At 48.0% G+C, this 14,595-nt stretch overlaps 2 protein-coding genes across 3 annotated transcripts; both read right to left on the bottom strand.

Moving 5' to 3' along the window:
* Positions 1–244: 244 nt before the first annotated feature.
* On the bottom strand, positions 245–2,138 carry LOC112295139 (elongator complex protein 6). The gene is made up of 4 exons (XM_024546362.2): positions 1,705–2,138; positions 1,213–1,509; positions 838–1,032; positions 245–633 (listed from the first exon to the last, which is right to left on the bottom strand). The coding sequence occupies exons 1-4, from the start codon at positions 1,927–1,929 to the stop codon at positions 511–513; spliced, it is 840 nt and encodes a 279-aa protein (XP_024402130.1). The 5' UTR covers positions 1,930–2,138; the 3' UTR covers positions 245–510.
* Positions 2,139–4,216: 2,078 nt separating this feature from the next.
* On the bottom strand, positions 4,217–13,430 carry LOC112276706 (transcriptional corepressor LEUNIG). 2 transcript variants are annotated; one of them, XM_090248308.1, is made up of 17 exons: positions 13,170–13,430; positions 12,322–12,419; positions 11,770–11,879; positions 10,954–11,379; positions 10,421–10,498; positions 10,148–10,250; positions 9,947–10,005; positions 9,271–9,621; positions 8,471–8,710; positions 7,441–7,689; positions 6,775–6,919; positions 6,518–6,627; positions 6,089–6,238; positions 5,739–5,894; positions 5,521–5,637; positions 5,014–5,223; positions 4,217–4,830 (listed from the first exon to the last, which is right to left on the bottom strand). In XM_090248308.1, exons 1-17 carry the CDS (start codon positions 13,199–13,201, stop codon positions 4,687–4,689), a joined length of 2,778 nt encoding a protein of 925 aa, XP_090104434.1. In that variant the 5' UTR covers positions 13,202–13,430; the 3' UTR covers positions 4,217–4,686. The 2 variants fall into 2 exon arrangements, with proteins under 2 accessions (XP_090104434.1, XP_090104435.1); XM_090248309.1 differs by having other exon boundaries at positions 9,947–9,999.
* Positions 13,431–14,595: the final 1,165 nt, after the last annotated feature.

Here is a 14,595-nt window from a genome sequence, read left to right as displayed (position 1 = left end):
CCAGAGCGGTGGGGGGATGGGTTCGTCGCTACTAAAAGAAAAGAAAAGGAACTTTCCTGTTGAGGAACGAAGCGATTGCAAGAGTACAAGAGGCTCTGCAAAGCAAACATACCTGATACGATGACATCCAGTTCAGTAAGAGATGGAACTTGAATAATTTCGAAAAGAAGATGAGCAAAGATGAGGTACAGCACATTTGCACTGTTGAGAAGATGAAGACACTTCGAAAGATGGACACACCCGATAATACTAAAAAAACGTTGCATTTATGATAGCCCATCGTAATGTATGGACATGGCACTTTGGAACGCTTTAGTGTCAGATGTGCACTTAGTATTGCATCAGTATATTCAAACAAAAGTACTGTACACTCACTAAGACAAAAGCCTCTAGCTTGAAACGTCCTTATGCTACAGACTATCTTTTGCAAAAAATGATTCTATTCACGATCAACGGACCTGACCTGTTTAAAACTCAAAACTAATGAAAGTAGCAGAGTTTACTTTCATATCAGAGACATCCACCGGGATGAAAGAAAGAAGTATTGTTCTCCATTAACTTGAATTGTAATGTTTGCACACCCTGTCGTGATTCCCTACTAGAGAGCACGTCACTCCAATGGGTGATAGTTACCTGGACACAAATCAAACGTTTATCAGCACATAATACTTCTCCACACCGCCACTTTTTTTGCAAAGACGCAGGAATTCCCAAAATGACTAAAACTACTATGTTACACATAAAATCAACCAAGCAATGAAAACTATCGTTAAATCAGCAAAACTCCTTTCCTTGATCAGCATATCTAGGGCCTTCGTGTCATTAGAGTTTACAAACCTGGCCATGCACATCATTTGCAAGACCAGTGGATAGTGGATCCACAGAAATTGTGACGTCGGCTATGTGGTCAAGCTCTTGTGCCAGAGATGAAGATGTTTGTCCACCCTGTTCACCATAGCCACCGCTGTCCAGCCCTGCAGCACCATATCTAAAGTCCGTATCTCCATGGACGAGCACAACAACAGAGCATCTCTGCACATCACTCAAGATATTCAATAGCTCGAAAATCACATGTTCAACCTGACATGACAAGGGATATTTCAAATTCAAATAAACTAACCTAATCCTTGCAACAACCTCAACATCAATGAGCTAAAATTACCAGAAGTTCTGAAAAACCCATCGAAAGAATAGCAGGGGATTAAAACTCACATTATTCCCTGTATGAATAGCCCTGCAGTATTGTAAGAAAGAGAGAACTTGGTCGGACTTGCCACCCGCAGAGATCTCAAGAAGAGAGGCATCGTCTATCATTATCACTGTCCGATCGCTTGCATTATGTGACTTCATCTTCTTCACAATACCATACACTATTTGATAGAGCCTTTGAAGGGGAGAAGAAACCTGCTCCGTTGATCCTCTGACTTGCGAGGTGAGGGGATTGCCGGCAGCCATCAAATCAAGAAACACCAATTGCCCATTATCCCGGCAGTGAAGCAGATTGCATCCCTACCTCCATCATAAAACATCAAATCCTGTTGAGAATTCATTACCACGACCTTAACAACAAGTGCTCCATAAACCCTAATTCAAAATTGTCTGGTCTACTGAGCTAACCATTGCTCTAATCCAAGCCTAAGTTTCATCAAAAGCTACAGAATCTCGTTGTCTACTCTATTCAGCTGCGAAATTAACTACTCGCACCTGTTTCTTAGCAATCCGGCCATAATGAGAGAACGGCTCCGCCATGGCCACAAACACCACTCGCGTACGCGCAAAACTCCCATCACCATGGGCAGAAGACGTGAGCAATTTCTTCAACATGAAAGTAAGAAGGAATCCGCCTTTTGCAGCCACGCAATCTTCAATAAGAATGAGAGCACCAGGCGGCAATCCATCTCCCTTCCAATCCAGTGCCTCTTCCAGCATAGTCCCCTTCTTTCTTCAGGGATTTATATCCAAAGCTTACAAGTTCTGTAGCCGCCGCTGTTCAAAAGCAAAGAATCTTCAACAAATCCAACAACTACAAACAGTTTAACTTCGACGAATCGCTCAAGTGCCGAAGCATGTTGATTGCCCCTCAGATTGAAAGAATTTAGTGGAATCTGCTTAGCGACGGGGAAAAACAGCAGACTAGTAAGCCAAACACTTGACCTTGGCAGGGGTTTGTGGTGTTTCGAGGGTATCACCCGGGTTTATGCTATATCCTAAGGGTATCGGAAGAAGAATCCGGGTATCAACTGGGGAGATTCCCGACACGCTGACCTGTTGTGTCGACCTCGTCAATTACTGCCGAGAAAAATAATTTCAGGTTTAACATATATATACGTATTATTCAAAATATATTCAACAATTGTTTCTAGTTACACTGGAGAGAGAAATACATATACATGCAGGAAATTGTTCAAGCAACATCTCCATGTTGTTAACTCAACACCTCCTTAAGTTCTCATGATTAATTCAATCCACCCCCCATCCCATGTCCTTGTCCTCTGTCCCCTTTCCCTATCTCCCATTCTCAACCCATGTCTTCTATCCCACTGCCAAGGTCAAGTGTTTGGCTTACTAATTCCATTCCTACTGCACGTCCCTTATTCTTAATCATTGAGAACAGCAACAATAACCTTGAACATAGATGCTTTTATATAAAATTATTTTGTGACTAAAACATTGTTGATGTTGTATTGCAATTACAAGATGATACATCTTGTTTTAATTTAAACACTATTGAATCATTCAATTGTGTTTCGTGTACCTATGGAATCTAAAATTCTCCAGCTATACTTGGGAACAAAAAACATGGAATAGACTAAATGAATCATGTTGTTAGTGTGACACCCAAGAGGGTGTCACACCAACAACATCAGGGTGTTGCATTAGCATCTCTCTCTCTCTTTCTATATATATATATATATATATAGATATACAAATTATCATTACAATATAATTTGCATGATGAAAATATAAAAAAATTAATCTTTAAAAAAACATGAATTAGATGTATGAACATGACAATGTGTTGATTTGAAAGAATGAACTACTATTAATTAAAAAATATATTAGTTTTTGATGTAAGTCAAATTCATAATGAACAAATCATAATAATTAATAAATATAAATCAGAAAAATAAAATCAGATAAAATAAATTTATGAAAGCACTTTGTATTTAACAATTTTCATCATATTCTATTGTATTCATAATTTTATAACAGAATAAATTCTTACTCGAGTGAAGAGATTTTAATTCTTCCTTGTAATAAACCTTATAAAAAAAATATACCTTTTAGGCAAAGAAACAAGTGCAAAAAAGTACGAGTTTAAAAATTAATAACACATCACTATGTTGAAAAACATTCAACTACAGCCTAGATATTGTGAGCCATACATGTCTCATAACTTAGATATTCATTCCTATCTGTTTGTTGAATGATGTATGATAGAATTCCTTTTCACCAAAAATGATTGAAATAAACACTAATTCATGAATGTAGCAAAAAATAAAATAAATTAAAATAAAAACTAATGAGCAGTTACACATCACCTGCCAAATAGAGATATCATTTATTAAAAAACTTTCCCTACACATACATCAGACAATTACAGTCTTTTAAGTTCCAAAACACCATTAAGATCTTCACATTCAACCTAATCTCTTTTACATAGATCTTCAGAAAAGTGTGATCCATTTGTAAATTGTAGAGGGCTAATAACTGATTCGCACTTCGTAGATACAACTTTAAATGATTAAACGTTTAAATGACTGTCTCGTAAGGTAAAGGCATTAGCGTGTACTACCAAAGATTTAACTACAACTTGCGCTCGTAATGAAGCTCCTCCGCGATATGTGCCTAAAGTAATAACATGAATGTCTACAAATCCGCGTTGTTAGTAAAATGCAGCACCCACTGCGGCACCGTGAAGATAAAACCCAGACCTATCAAGACCAACACATTAACACAGTGCTGCAAAATGAGCACATCCCAGCATCAGACTAGACAACGAAATGAATCCACGCATACAATTGCTGCATGATGTTCACATTAAACTCGCCGTACAACTCCAGCAGAGAAACCCATGATAACATCACAAACGGTCATGTCGAAAGCAAATCCACAAACTAATACAGTACCCTCTTCTGAACAAACGCAGTTCAATATGTTCACTAACATGAGCTGCACGGCGCAAACAACGCACGTAAAACGAGCATCACACGAATTTCCACAAACTCACGTCCCAATTCCAAATTTCACATACTTTCTACAAACTTTCGCTGCTGTTTGCAGGAGCTGCTCGCCTCAATCTTTCCGCTTCAGCCCGTCCTGCCAAAAATCCTTTACCTACTCCGCTCTGCCGTCCTCGCCAGCTACCCATCTTCTAACCCCATACGCCTCTTCAAAATTCCGCCTCCTCGTCTAACACCGTCCCCTACCTTTCCAAAATTCCTCGAGTCCTCCCAACTCAGGTCCTCCGAACGCCCATCTAACATACCCACTAATACCCACTACCCCCATCCCCCTCCATACCACCTTCTCCTTCGCTTCAAAACCACGTCACCCCACTCCTCCCTCGCAACATCTCCTAAACCTCCTGCACACCGCCACCGCCGCTGCGCCCCTGCTGCAACCTTCCCACTCCCCAACCACCCTGGCCTCGCACCCGTCTCCTACCGCACCTCCCCATCCCCATCATTTCCATAACCTCACCGTCTTGTCGTGGCTCGCCGACGCAACCATCCCAGTAGCCGCTGATGACGCTAGCGCAGCTATCAGACCCTCGTGCGCTGGCACCGTCATGCTTTGCTTCTCCACCATGTTCCAAAGCTCCAGTGACTGCACCTCAATCCACATGCACCATCCATTACCACATCTCATCCACGCACGCCCATTCATACACTACCCAACCAACCACGCCCCCCTCAACTTCCAAACATCACACCTCATGCACGCTCCCACCCTATCCCACTGCACCCCACCTCCTTATCATCAACGCATTCATCTCCCCCGCCCCTTTACCTGATAACATCCGATCACCAGCAACGACGGATAGTTCGGATGGAACACGCATGAATGGAACTTGTTCCCGTTGCAGCTCAACTCGTGCACGCACTCGCCCTCCACTCCGCCCGACCCCACGTTCCAAACCCTCACCGAATCCTCACTCACCGACGCCACGAAGTCCCCACTCGCGTCCCAGCACACCGAGTGCACGGGTTTCGTATGTCTCTGCACAATCCCACCGTCACCACACTCAGCCCTTTCACCCTCGTCACACCTACCATCCTGCCCTCTCAATAACCACACCACAACCGTCACAAAAATCTCCCACACTCCACTGCCGAACCCACCACCTACCCACGAGACCACCACACCACCACCACCGACATCATTCTGTACCAACACCGTCCACAATTTGTTCAACAAAACCAACACCTCTCACGTCAGCTTCTGTACTCATTCCTTCACCGATCCCTCCCCTGCATGACCCTGCCAAGGTACTCACTGTCCTCCACAAACACGCACCTGTAACGTGTGCACGCAAGTTTCCGACTCCACATCGAATATAGATACCACGTTCTCCGCCGCTGCTGCAAGCAACCTCCCATACCGAGGTTGGAACCTCATTTGCGTCATGCCCCCCTGCACATCACCCACGCAACCTTGTTTACTCCACCACGTTTTCACATCATTCCTGCGCTGCTCTATACTGCAATCTACCCGCGTCCACTCGAGTCACGTACCTTGAACACACGCGTGCATACTCCCTGGCTCACGTTCCAGTACCTAATCTCGCTGTCCCCGTCGCACGAACACAGAAGATCCTCGTTCGTCGGGTGAAAATCCAATGACATCACCGACGTTTGATGGCCAGTGAAGGTCCGCATCGAGTAAGTTGGCTGCGCAAATCACACCCAACCCATGTCCCATTTTAAACTTACCCTTCAGCTTTCGGCACTATGATCACATTCCAATCAACGGGCATCCCATCGAAGACATGGCGACAGTAAATTTGCTGCATGCCACAAAAAGGTACCATCACACACACACAACCACGCCAACGCCCTCACCGACGAGTCACTTGCCCACTTACACTGTCAGCGTCCCACACCCGCACCGTTTTGTCGAAAGATGACGTTGCCAGCCTTGTTGAACCTGGGCTGAACCGAACGTCAGTTATCAGCAGAGAGTGCTCCTCCAGCGAACTCTTCAGCTTCAATGCATCCATATTCCACAAAACAGCCTGTCCATCAAACACCACTCACATCTCAAAAAAACTGCATCTCCGAGACTCACCACTCTCTCAATCTGGTCATCCCTGGGGAACCATCATCCCCCACAAGCGACTACACAGTACACCGTACTTCGCGCCATCCACCACTCGCGCATGCAGTGCACGATTACGTCTATTCCCCGAGCCCTTTCCGGCACCACTGCCCACTAACGCCCATCCCTCGGAACTCACAGTCAACAATCCTAGCTGCAACCACGACACCGACCTCCATACACATTGCGTCCTTACCTTCTTATCGTGGCCTGCGCTTGCTAACAGCTTCCCATCCGACGAAAAATGACAGCACACAACTTTGCTCGTGCTTGCTCGCAGGCATGTCACCTCGTTGAAAGAGAATCCTGATTCACCACTCCCACACTGTCAATCAATCACCGCAACCTCCTAGACGGACCACTTTTTCAAGTTCTTCACACTGCTCCACTATCCGACCACGCCCACTCTCAAAGCCACTAGTTTTCAAACCAAGATACATCGTTTGGACTTACCCTTTGAAACATCCATGCTGTGTCCTGCAGGACTTCTTTTGCTGCCGCCGAAAAGGGACTCCCGTGGATCGGCTTCCTCGTGTGACAGGAACGATTCCACGTTGTCGTCCAAAGACCCATCTTCACCAAAACGGTCCATGTCAGCCTGCACCCCACAAACATCATGCCCCAAACCCATCACTCACTCGATCCATCAACATCCGTCACATCCTAGTAACACACAAACCACCCTAGACTTCGCAAAAACATCCAGAATGCTCACCAAAGATCACATCAACCCATCACCCAACCCAAGACAATCTCAACGCACCCGTCTACCAAACATAAAAAAAACCTAGAAAACCCCCGCCAGTACATCGCACTGCTCCTAGAGGAAACTGCAACTTTCAAGCATTTTACTCAAAATGAAGGCATCGTCATTTCCACTCAGGCACAGCAACATCGTGCACTCTCTCTCAACCTCCCCAGCCCTCTCAGACCACAAACGATCAAGGCCTCCAACACTCACACCTTATGCTCTCCACACCATATAATACAAAACCACATGCACCGCATGCACCTCGGGCACACGCCCATGAACTAATTACACAGAATGCCACGAAAACCAGCATTTCATAATTCAAACACTCTCCACATCTGCAAACTAACGGGTGCACAAGTGATTACCAGCTGATTGGATGGTGATGCCAACGGCCCAGTCCCATCGGCACCATACATCAGCAACGGCTTTGAGGTGCTGCCACTGTGTTGTAATGCTCCAGCCATGGACATGACGTCCCCAGGTGTGTGCGTCGATGGAGTCGAAGGTGCTGAATTCGGACCTGCAGTATTCGCGGTTCCAGTACTGTTCGCAGGCCCCGAGGATAACGCCGGCTGCTTTCTCTTTCTTGCACTCGGGGCAACCTTTGCAGCAGCCTTTAGCCCAACCCACATAAATTATAAGGTGAGGCGGTCTTATGTTGTATGTTTGTATGACGATCAAACCTGCCCTTTCAGCCAAACAGTACACGACTAATTCAAGCTCGTATACTATCGCCTTTAATTGTCAGAAGGACAAAGTCGTCCCTCCGTATTCAGCGCTCAAAAAAAGCGCTCGGCATAACTTAATGACACAGCCTGACCAAAATTCCCAGAAAACACTTCACTTCCACCTGCTCAGATTATCAATACTATCATAAACACTGTACCAATAAAGACAACGATTACGATTCTGAACAGTCAAAGACGAAGTAACACTACGCCTCAAACCAGCTTCATGCAACCACTTTAGTACTACCTATAATAAAAACGACAACAACAAACACCAAAAAGTCGGAAAAACTCTACGAGCCACCTCCACCATGACAACCCACATCGCCAAGTTCCCACTCTAAAATGCGCACAAAGACATCTAGACATCGCAAACACAACCACACGTCTCAATCCCTCACCCATTTACCTCCTCGTGCTACGAAATTCCAACCAAAATAGCATATGACTCTACCAGGCACGCACGAAAATGCCACCGTAACGTCCATTATTTTACAAAACATCCCGCCACCGCGGGAATCCCCTCTTATCAACGCATTCAGACAAATAATACACAAACCCACACTGCAACAACACCACTCCATCCCCAGAACCAGTACAACGCAAGCCGACAAATAGGGCTTCACATAAAACAACATCAGACTAATTAACCCACCCACCCCCGTACCTGTTTTCCCGTGCCAGTACTATTCGTACTCGGACTCGGCTCCAGGCCTCCGTACACGGGCTCACTTTGCCGAAACGAATTCGACACGTCCACGTTCACTTGACCCAACCTATCCTGCTGTTGTTGTTGCTGTTGTTGTTGCTGCTGCTGCTGCTGCTGCTGCTGCTGTGACGTCGCAGCGTTCTGCTGTTGATGGATCCCGCCCTGCTGCTGTTGGCTCTGCTGCTGAATTTGTTGAAGCTGCTTCATTTACTTAACATTAGCAACCAATGAACCAAACCGCCTTAGCATCCTCACGTCTCGTGCATACCCCCTCCCACCACTAACACTCCACACCAACACTATCCACTATCACCTCCCAATCCACCAACACTGCCACATCATCCATCTCATCCAACCCCCACTCTCCACCTCCACCCTGCACACCCGTCTTACTCCTTCCCATTCACCACCCTCGCTACTCATCCTTCCACCTGCATCCACCCTGACCTACGTGCATCCAATCTCGCACCACCAACCTTTCCACCTCTCAACACCCACATCATGCCATCACTCCCACGTTATCGCCCCATTCACCCCGTCCAACCGAACCATCGCAACCATCCACTCTCACCATCCCAACTTTACACACACCTCCCTGCTCTCCCGCATTCACCACCTTCACTGCAACCACACCGTAATTCCCACAACCACACCCACACACACATCCACACCTTCTACGCATGCCTCCGACACAATTCACAGACCCCCCCACACCCTTCCACCAACTCCACTTCCGCCTATCCTGCAAGTCTACATACCTTCATCATCAGCTCCGCCTGCGTCTGGTCCTGCGGACCACCTCGTGGCAGCGACGAAGCCACTTGCATCGGAGATCCCACACCCCCTCCCGAAATATCGCTGCTTGCGTTCGACTGCCCGTCTTTCGTCAGCCCGCTCCTGCCTCCCAACAGCACCCGAAATCGCCGTGGATCCATCTCGTTCAACAGCGGAGATCCCGAGCTCGACATGTTCCCCTGTACCTGGGCTTGTAACAGAAGCTGCTGCTGCTGCTGTGACGTCAGCATCTGAAACTGTTGATACTGGTTCGGACCTTGAATGAACGGCTTCTGACCCTGCCCTACTAACCCGGGCCGAAGCTGATCCATACCCTGCCACACACACACACACACGCCCCCACATATCAACTCCAACCCACACCCTTCCCTACACCTCCGCACGCACGCCACCCACATCACACTCGCTTCCCCACCCCACCCTGCATTCCATTCGCGTTCCCCATCCATAAAATCTCCACTACCCTTCGCATCCCCAGATCAACACTACCGCCTTCATCCAACTACTCATCCCGCTACGCCCACATCACAAACATTTGCCCATCCCCCGCCCACTCCCACTCCTCACTCACTCACTCACCCACTCACTCACTCACTCACTCACTCCGCCATGCCACACCACAATCGGTTCGAAACTTACACTCGGTGGCCACCCCTTCAACGATCCTTGGTTCACGCCTTGATTCACGCCCGCTGACCCTTCACAACCATTACCAACGTCATCATTCTTCCCGCCGACCACACCCACGCGCACACCCCAAACCCAACCCCGCCCCTTCCCCATCCCTCGCCACACAACTCGTCACCACCCTTCAACCGCCGCCCTCAAAACACCACCTACCTGGACTCAGCAACGCCGGTTTCGAGTGTCCCACCCCTGGCACTCCAAACATCCCTGACTCTGGAGCTGGAGACCTCTGGTTCAGCGCATCGTGCTTGTTATCCTGCATCACCAACCACGTCCCATCAGCCCTTTGCTTCTCTACCACTCCTACCACATTACCACAGCTATGCCTACCACACCACAACAACTATGCATCCCGCAACCCTTACTATCTGAAACACCTCCACAATCCAACACCCCACCACCACCGCCCGGACACCTCACTATCACCTGCGAGGATCCTGACATCTGCGATCGCACTTGAACCTGTTGCAGCGCTGTAGTTGCATTCCCAGCAAGTAACGGCCTGTTCAAAACCAACGCCACCATCAGCACCTGCACCCCAACCTCCACTCCCACTTCCAACCATCCTCTACCTCCCAATCAACCATCCAACCTCCACTCCTACCACCCCACCCCACCACATCACACCACACCACACCACACCATCCCATTTCCACAACTTCCACGTTCCCCCGCCGCCCACTGCATCCGATACAATGCGCGCCACTCAAAACCGCCAAAACCCTTCGTGCGCCCAGAACCAATACCTCTGCACCCACAACATCCACCACCAATTCACCGTCAACACCCATCATCTCCTCCCTTTTCCAGTGCTCCCCACCACACTCCTCCCTCTTCAACACCCTCTGCCACACTCCGGATCTACCACACCCATCATCGCCACTGCAACCTCCCAGCCACATCCACTCACACCTCTCCTCTCTCAAACAACACGCGCATCCTACTCCCATCACTACTACCTTCATGGCCGTCTCGTCCAGTGCATCCCTCTGATGCGGGTGCTTCAGTCGCTCTTCGTATATCTTCGTTGCCATCGCGTTCGCCGTCGGCTGTCGTAGCATCGCTTCTGAACCCGGACCGTTCCCAGACCCGTTCAACAGATGCGAGCTCGCTTCTCTCCGTTGTTGTGCATGCCGCTGTTGCAAGATCTGCAGTTGCATCTGCTGCAACTGCTGCTGCTGTTGCGCTTGCGCTTGCTGCTGCTGGTGTTGCTGCTGAGCTTGCTGTTGCTGCACTTGCTGTTGCTGCACCTGCGCCTGCTGTGCCTGCTGCGCCTGCTGCTGCTGAGCCTGCTGTTGCTGGACCTGCTGCTGTGCTTGTTGCTGCTGCGCCTGAGCTTGCTGCTGCTGTTGCTGCTGCTGCTCGCGAGCTTTCAGCTGCTGCGTCTGACCACACCATACCACACCACATCACCAACTGTCCGCGCACACACCGCCCACTCCTGCCGCCACTGTGACCACATCTCCGACCACTCCATCTCATCCTCCACACTCTCACTACATCACCACAAAAAGGACCTGCGTCTTTCCACACTCCCGCTACCTCACCTGCCCAACCTGCCACCTATCCAAATCGCCACTACCCACGTTTCCGTTTCCACCCCTATCCCACGCATCCCTTCCTGCACTCTCCAACACTCGTGCTCCCTACCTCACCACTCTCTCACCCCCCACACCCTGCCGCCTCTCCCTCCCTCAACAACGACCCCAAACAACGCTTGCAAGCCTTCCTCCTACGCCTCTACCATGCCACCCAACCACAACACCCACCCTCACCTCAATGTACGACGCTGCCACCTCCGAATGCTTCTCATTTGTGCGGGCAATGAAGATGTCCCAAAACACCGACCACCATTCGAACAAAAACCCTCCCGGTGCATCGATCGCTGAACAACACACCCCATCCCCCATCCCCGTATCGTCAGTCCCATGCCCCACCACCCAACGTCACCTTCCCCCCTCACCTTCACCTTCACCTTCACCGTCACATCACCACCCACAACATGACCTACTTAGCCTTCACGTTGCTCTTCGTCCACCTCTATCCATCATATACGCCATGCGTCCACTACCTTCCCACAATCGCATGCAATCCCGGCACAACGACACCCACCCATCCACCCTTTCCCTCATCGCGCATCACAGCAACACCACCCACACTCACATCTTGCACCACTCCAAATCTCTCACACCCTTCACTTGCTCTCAACTCAACCTCAAACACGCCTTCACTTCAACTTCTTCACAAAACCACGTCACCCACCCATCCCAACATCCTCGCCTTCATTGTCCCTCCCCCATCATACCACAAACTCAACACCAACGTACCAACGGGGTCGGACGACACTTTGCCCTCGTTCAGAAACGCTTTCGCCGATGCTTGCAGATTCCTCTTTATCAGATAGTCGTATATGTACACATCCAGCCTGCACATCAAACCCACATCACACTCCACCGTTACAAACCTCCCCTGCATCACAGCCCAGTCTGGAGGCCCGACGGTCTCGCACCAAGACTGCATTCGACCCTCCCCAACCAACTTCACGACATGCCTTCCTCACACACTACCGAGCCCATTTCGTGGCTTGTTCCAATCAGGTGCTCGTCTGCTGTTTCTTCAACAGCACAGCCTCCATTTTCGTCACGCAGTATGCTACCAACTTCCTCACTGCAGCTGCTCTCAAAGGCACGAAACTGCTTGCGGCCACTTTCCGAGCCCCGTGTCGGATCCATAGACTGTCAAACGATAGATATTTGCGTTTGCGCTATCATGCTGGCTTCCACCCACAGAAGTTCCTCCACAGGAACCTTGCACCAAACTCAAAGCACACTAGAATTCCAACTACATCTCCTACAGACGAAAGGCTCAAGCTGATAAAAATACTTGACCAGCTTTAACCTCCTTTTGTATCGCTAGGCTACCACTAGTAGCATGATTCGCCTCAGCTCTTCTAGCCTCTCATTCATTTTAGTACAGTCTGAATTATTTGTTTATGCTATTTGCTCCGAATCCAGTGTCGAACCAGTGCCCTACGCCAGCACACCCTACTAAAAGCCAGCTCGTCCAATACTGCGAGGATTTTTCCGCATTCTTCAAACGCACATGACGCTGTTAAAAACACTTAACCCAAAGACGACGACTTTTGCAGCAAAACTTCGGGACTGAAAACCCTTACATCTTGTCGGCCTCCCAGTTGCTCTGAGCCATAGTGTTGCGCGTAGCTGCAACGGGTTCTCACGCCTCCCCTCCCCCCCTGGTCCCCTTGCTGCCTTTCCGCCGTCGTTCCTAGCGGCAATCTTCTCCTTCCGCTATCTCCTGAGCAAACTTGGTGTGCGCTTAACTTCCTCTCTCCGGAGATCCTGTGGCCGTACGCGCGTTTGCCATGAGAGGGCCTTTTCGGCAAGTTCCATTCGAATGCCAGGGTTTGCTTCGCACTATTCTCTAAGCAGTGTGCCCCTCTTCGGGCAGGTTTCATGAAATGCGATGCAGCGTTACACGGTATCCTGCAGTAGTGTCAGGGTTTCATCACCAACAGAGCGTCTCGTCGTCATCGTCGTCATCGTCGTCATCGTCGTCGTCGTCGTTGTCGTCGTCAACATTGTCGTCAGCGTCGTTAGCGTCGTCAGCGTCGTCAGCGTCGTCAGCGTCTGGCTTCTCCGTCGTGGCCCTCGTAGAAGTTCGTCAGTTCGTTAGCGTCGGGTCTCTCAGCACTGCCTGCCCAGTTCCGTCCTGGTCGCGTTCATTTCGGCGTCGTCACCCTTCCGGGGCCAGTGTTCGCTGTGGGGCCGTGGGATAATGCGGAACTTCGGTGGATTCGAGGTGTCGTTTCGCAGTGTGTGGATTTGGGCCTCATGGCCGTGGATGGTCCGAAGACCGTGCCATCGCGGCATCTAGGTGGAAGAAAATCCACGTGGATTAGTTGCTTGATTTCTTCGTTATCTGCACGTGTACGCACTTTCGTAAAGAGCAAATTTGTACTCGTATCAGTGAATTGAAAACTATGAATTTATTTGTATGTTTTTAACAACTCTCAGCAAATTATTTTCTTGCGAGGGCTGTTTGATTGCTTTGCTTCAATAGTTCAGATTTAGTTTTTGACATATTGATAAAGTAATTTTAGTAGGCATAAAAACTTTAAGAAATTTAGAAACCTTTTTTTACAAGATTAATGCAAAAAAATAATTGTGTGTTTTATTAATTTTGATTGTATGTTTGGATTTCAGTGAACCATTATGTCTACTTTCTGAAATTGCTTAAATTGGAATATATCATGCCTCTAATATGACTCCACTAGAAGTTTAGAAGAACAAATTATTTGGCAAAAGAAGAGATGGTGTGTTGTAGTTTTGTAATAACATATTATCATAAACTATAACCCAAATATTAGTGAAATATTGTTGTAATTGTCATCTATTGCTTGATATAAAAAAAAATCTTAAAAAAGAAAATAAATGTATGCTCAAACATTTATCATTATGGATATTTTTATAAAATTAAGAAATAATCTAAATAAAATATAGAAGGTACTTAAGAAAAATAATTATAATACCTGGTCTTTCCATGAAATTGATTTGATAATATGTAATGAGAAACAATTTAAT

This window comes from Physcomitrium patens, chromosome 2 (assembly GCF_059467195.1).
Source record: "Physcomitrium patens ecotype Gransden chromosome 2, ASM5946719v1, whole genome shotgun sequence".
Classification (NCBI taxonomy): domain Eukaryota; kingdom Viridiplantae; phylum Streptophyta; class Bryopsida; order Funariales; family Funariaceae; genus Physcomitrium; species Physcomitrium patens.
The sequence above is the reverse complement of the archived record's forward strand: the minus strand, read 5'-3'. Positions and strand labels throughout refer to the sequence as shown.

Bases quoted from the DNA above. Each gene is read 5' to 3' on its own strand.
- LOC112295139 (XM_024546362.2), bottom strand. From the start codon at position 1,929: ATGCTGGAAGAGGCACTGGATTGGAAGGGAGATGGATTGCCGCCTGGT. The intron at 1,510-1,704 runs GTGCGAGTAGTT...TGATGGAGGTAG, and splicing joins GCCGGATTGCTAAGAAACAG to GGATGCAATCTGCTTCACTG. The intron at 634-837 runs GTTTGTAAACTC...ATTTGTGTCCAG, and splicing joins CAAATGATGTGCATGGCCAG to GTAACTATCACCCATTGGAG.
- LOC112276706 (XM_090248308.1), bottom strand. From the start codon at position 13,201: ATGGCTCAGAGCAACTGGGAGGCCGACAAGAT. The intron at 8,711-9,270 runs GTATGTAGACTT...TAAATGAAGCAG, and splicing joins AGGCGGAGCTGATGATGAAG to CTTCAACAAATTCAGCAGCA. The intron at 5,895-6,088 runs GTAAGTGGGCAA...TGATTTGCGCAG, and splicing joins GGGTGTGGGACGCTGACAGT to CCAACTTACTCGATGCGGAC.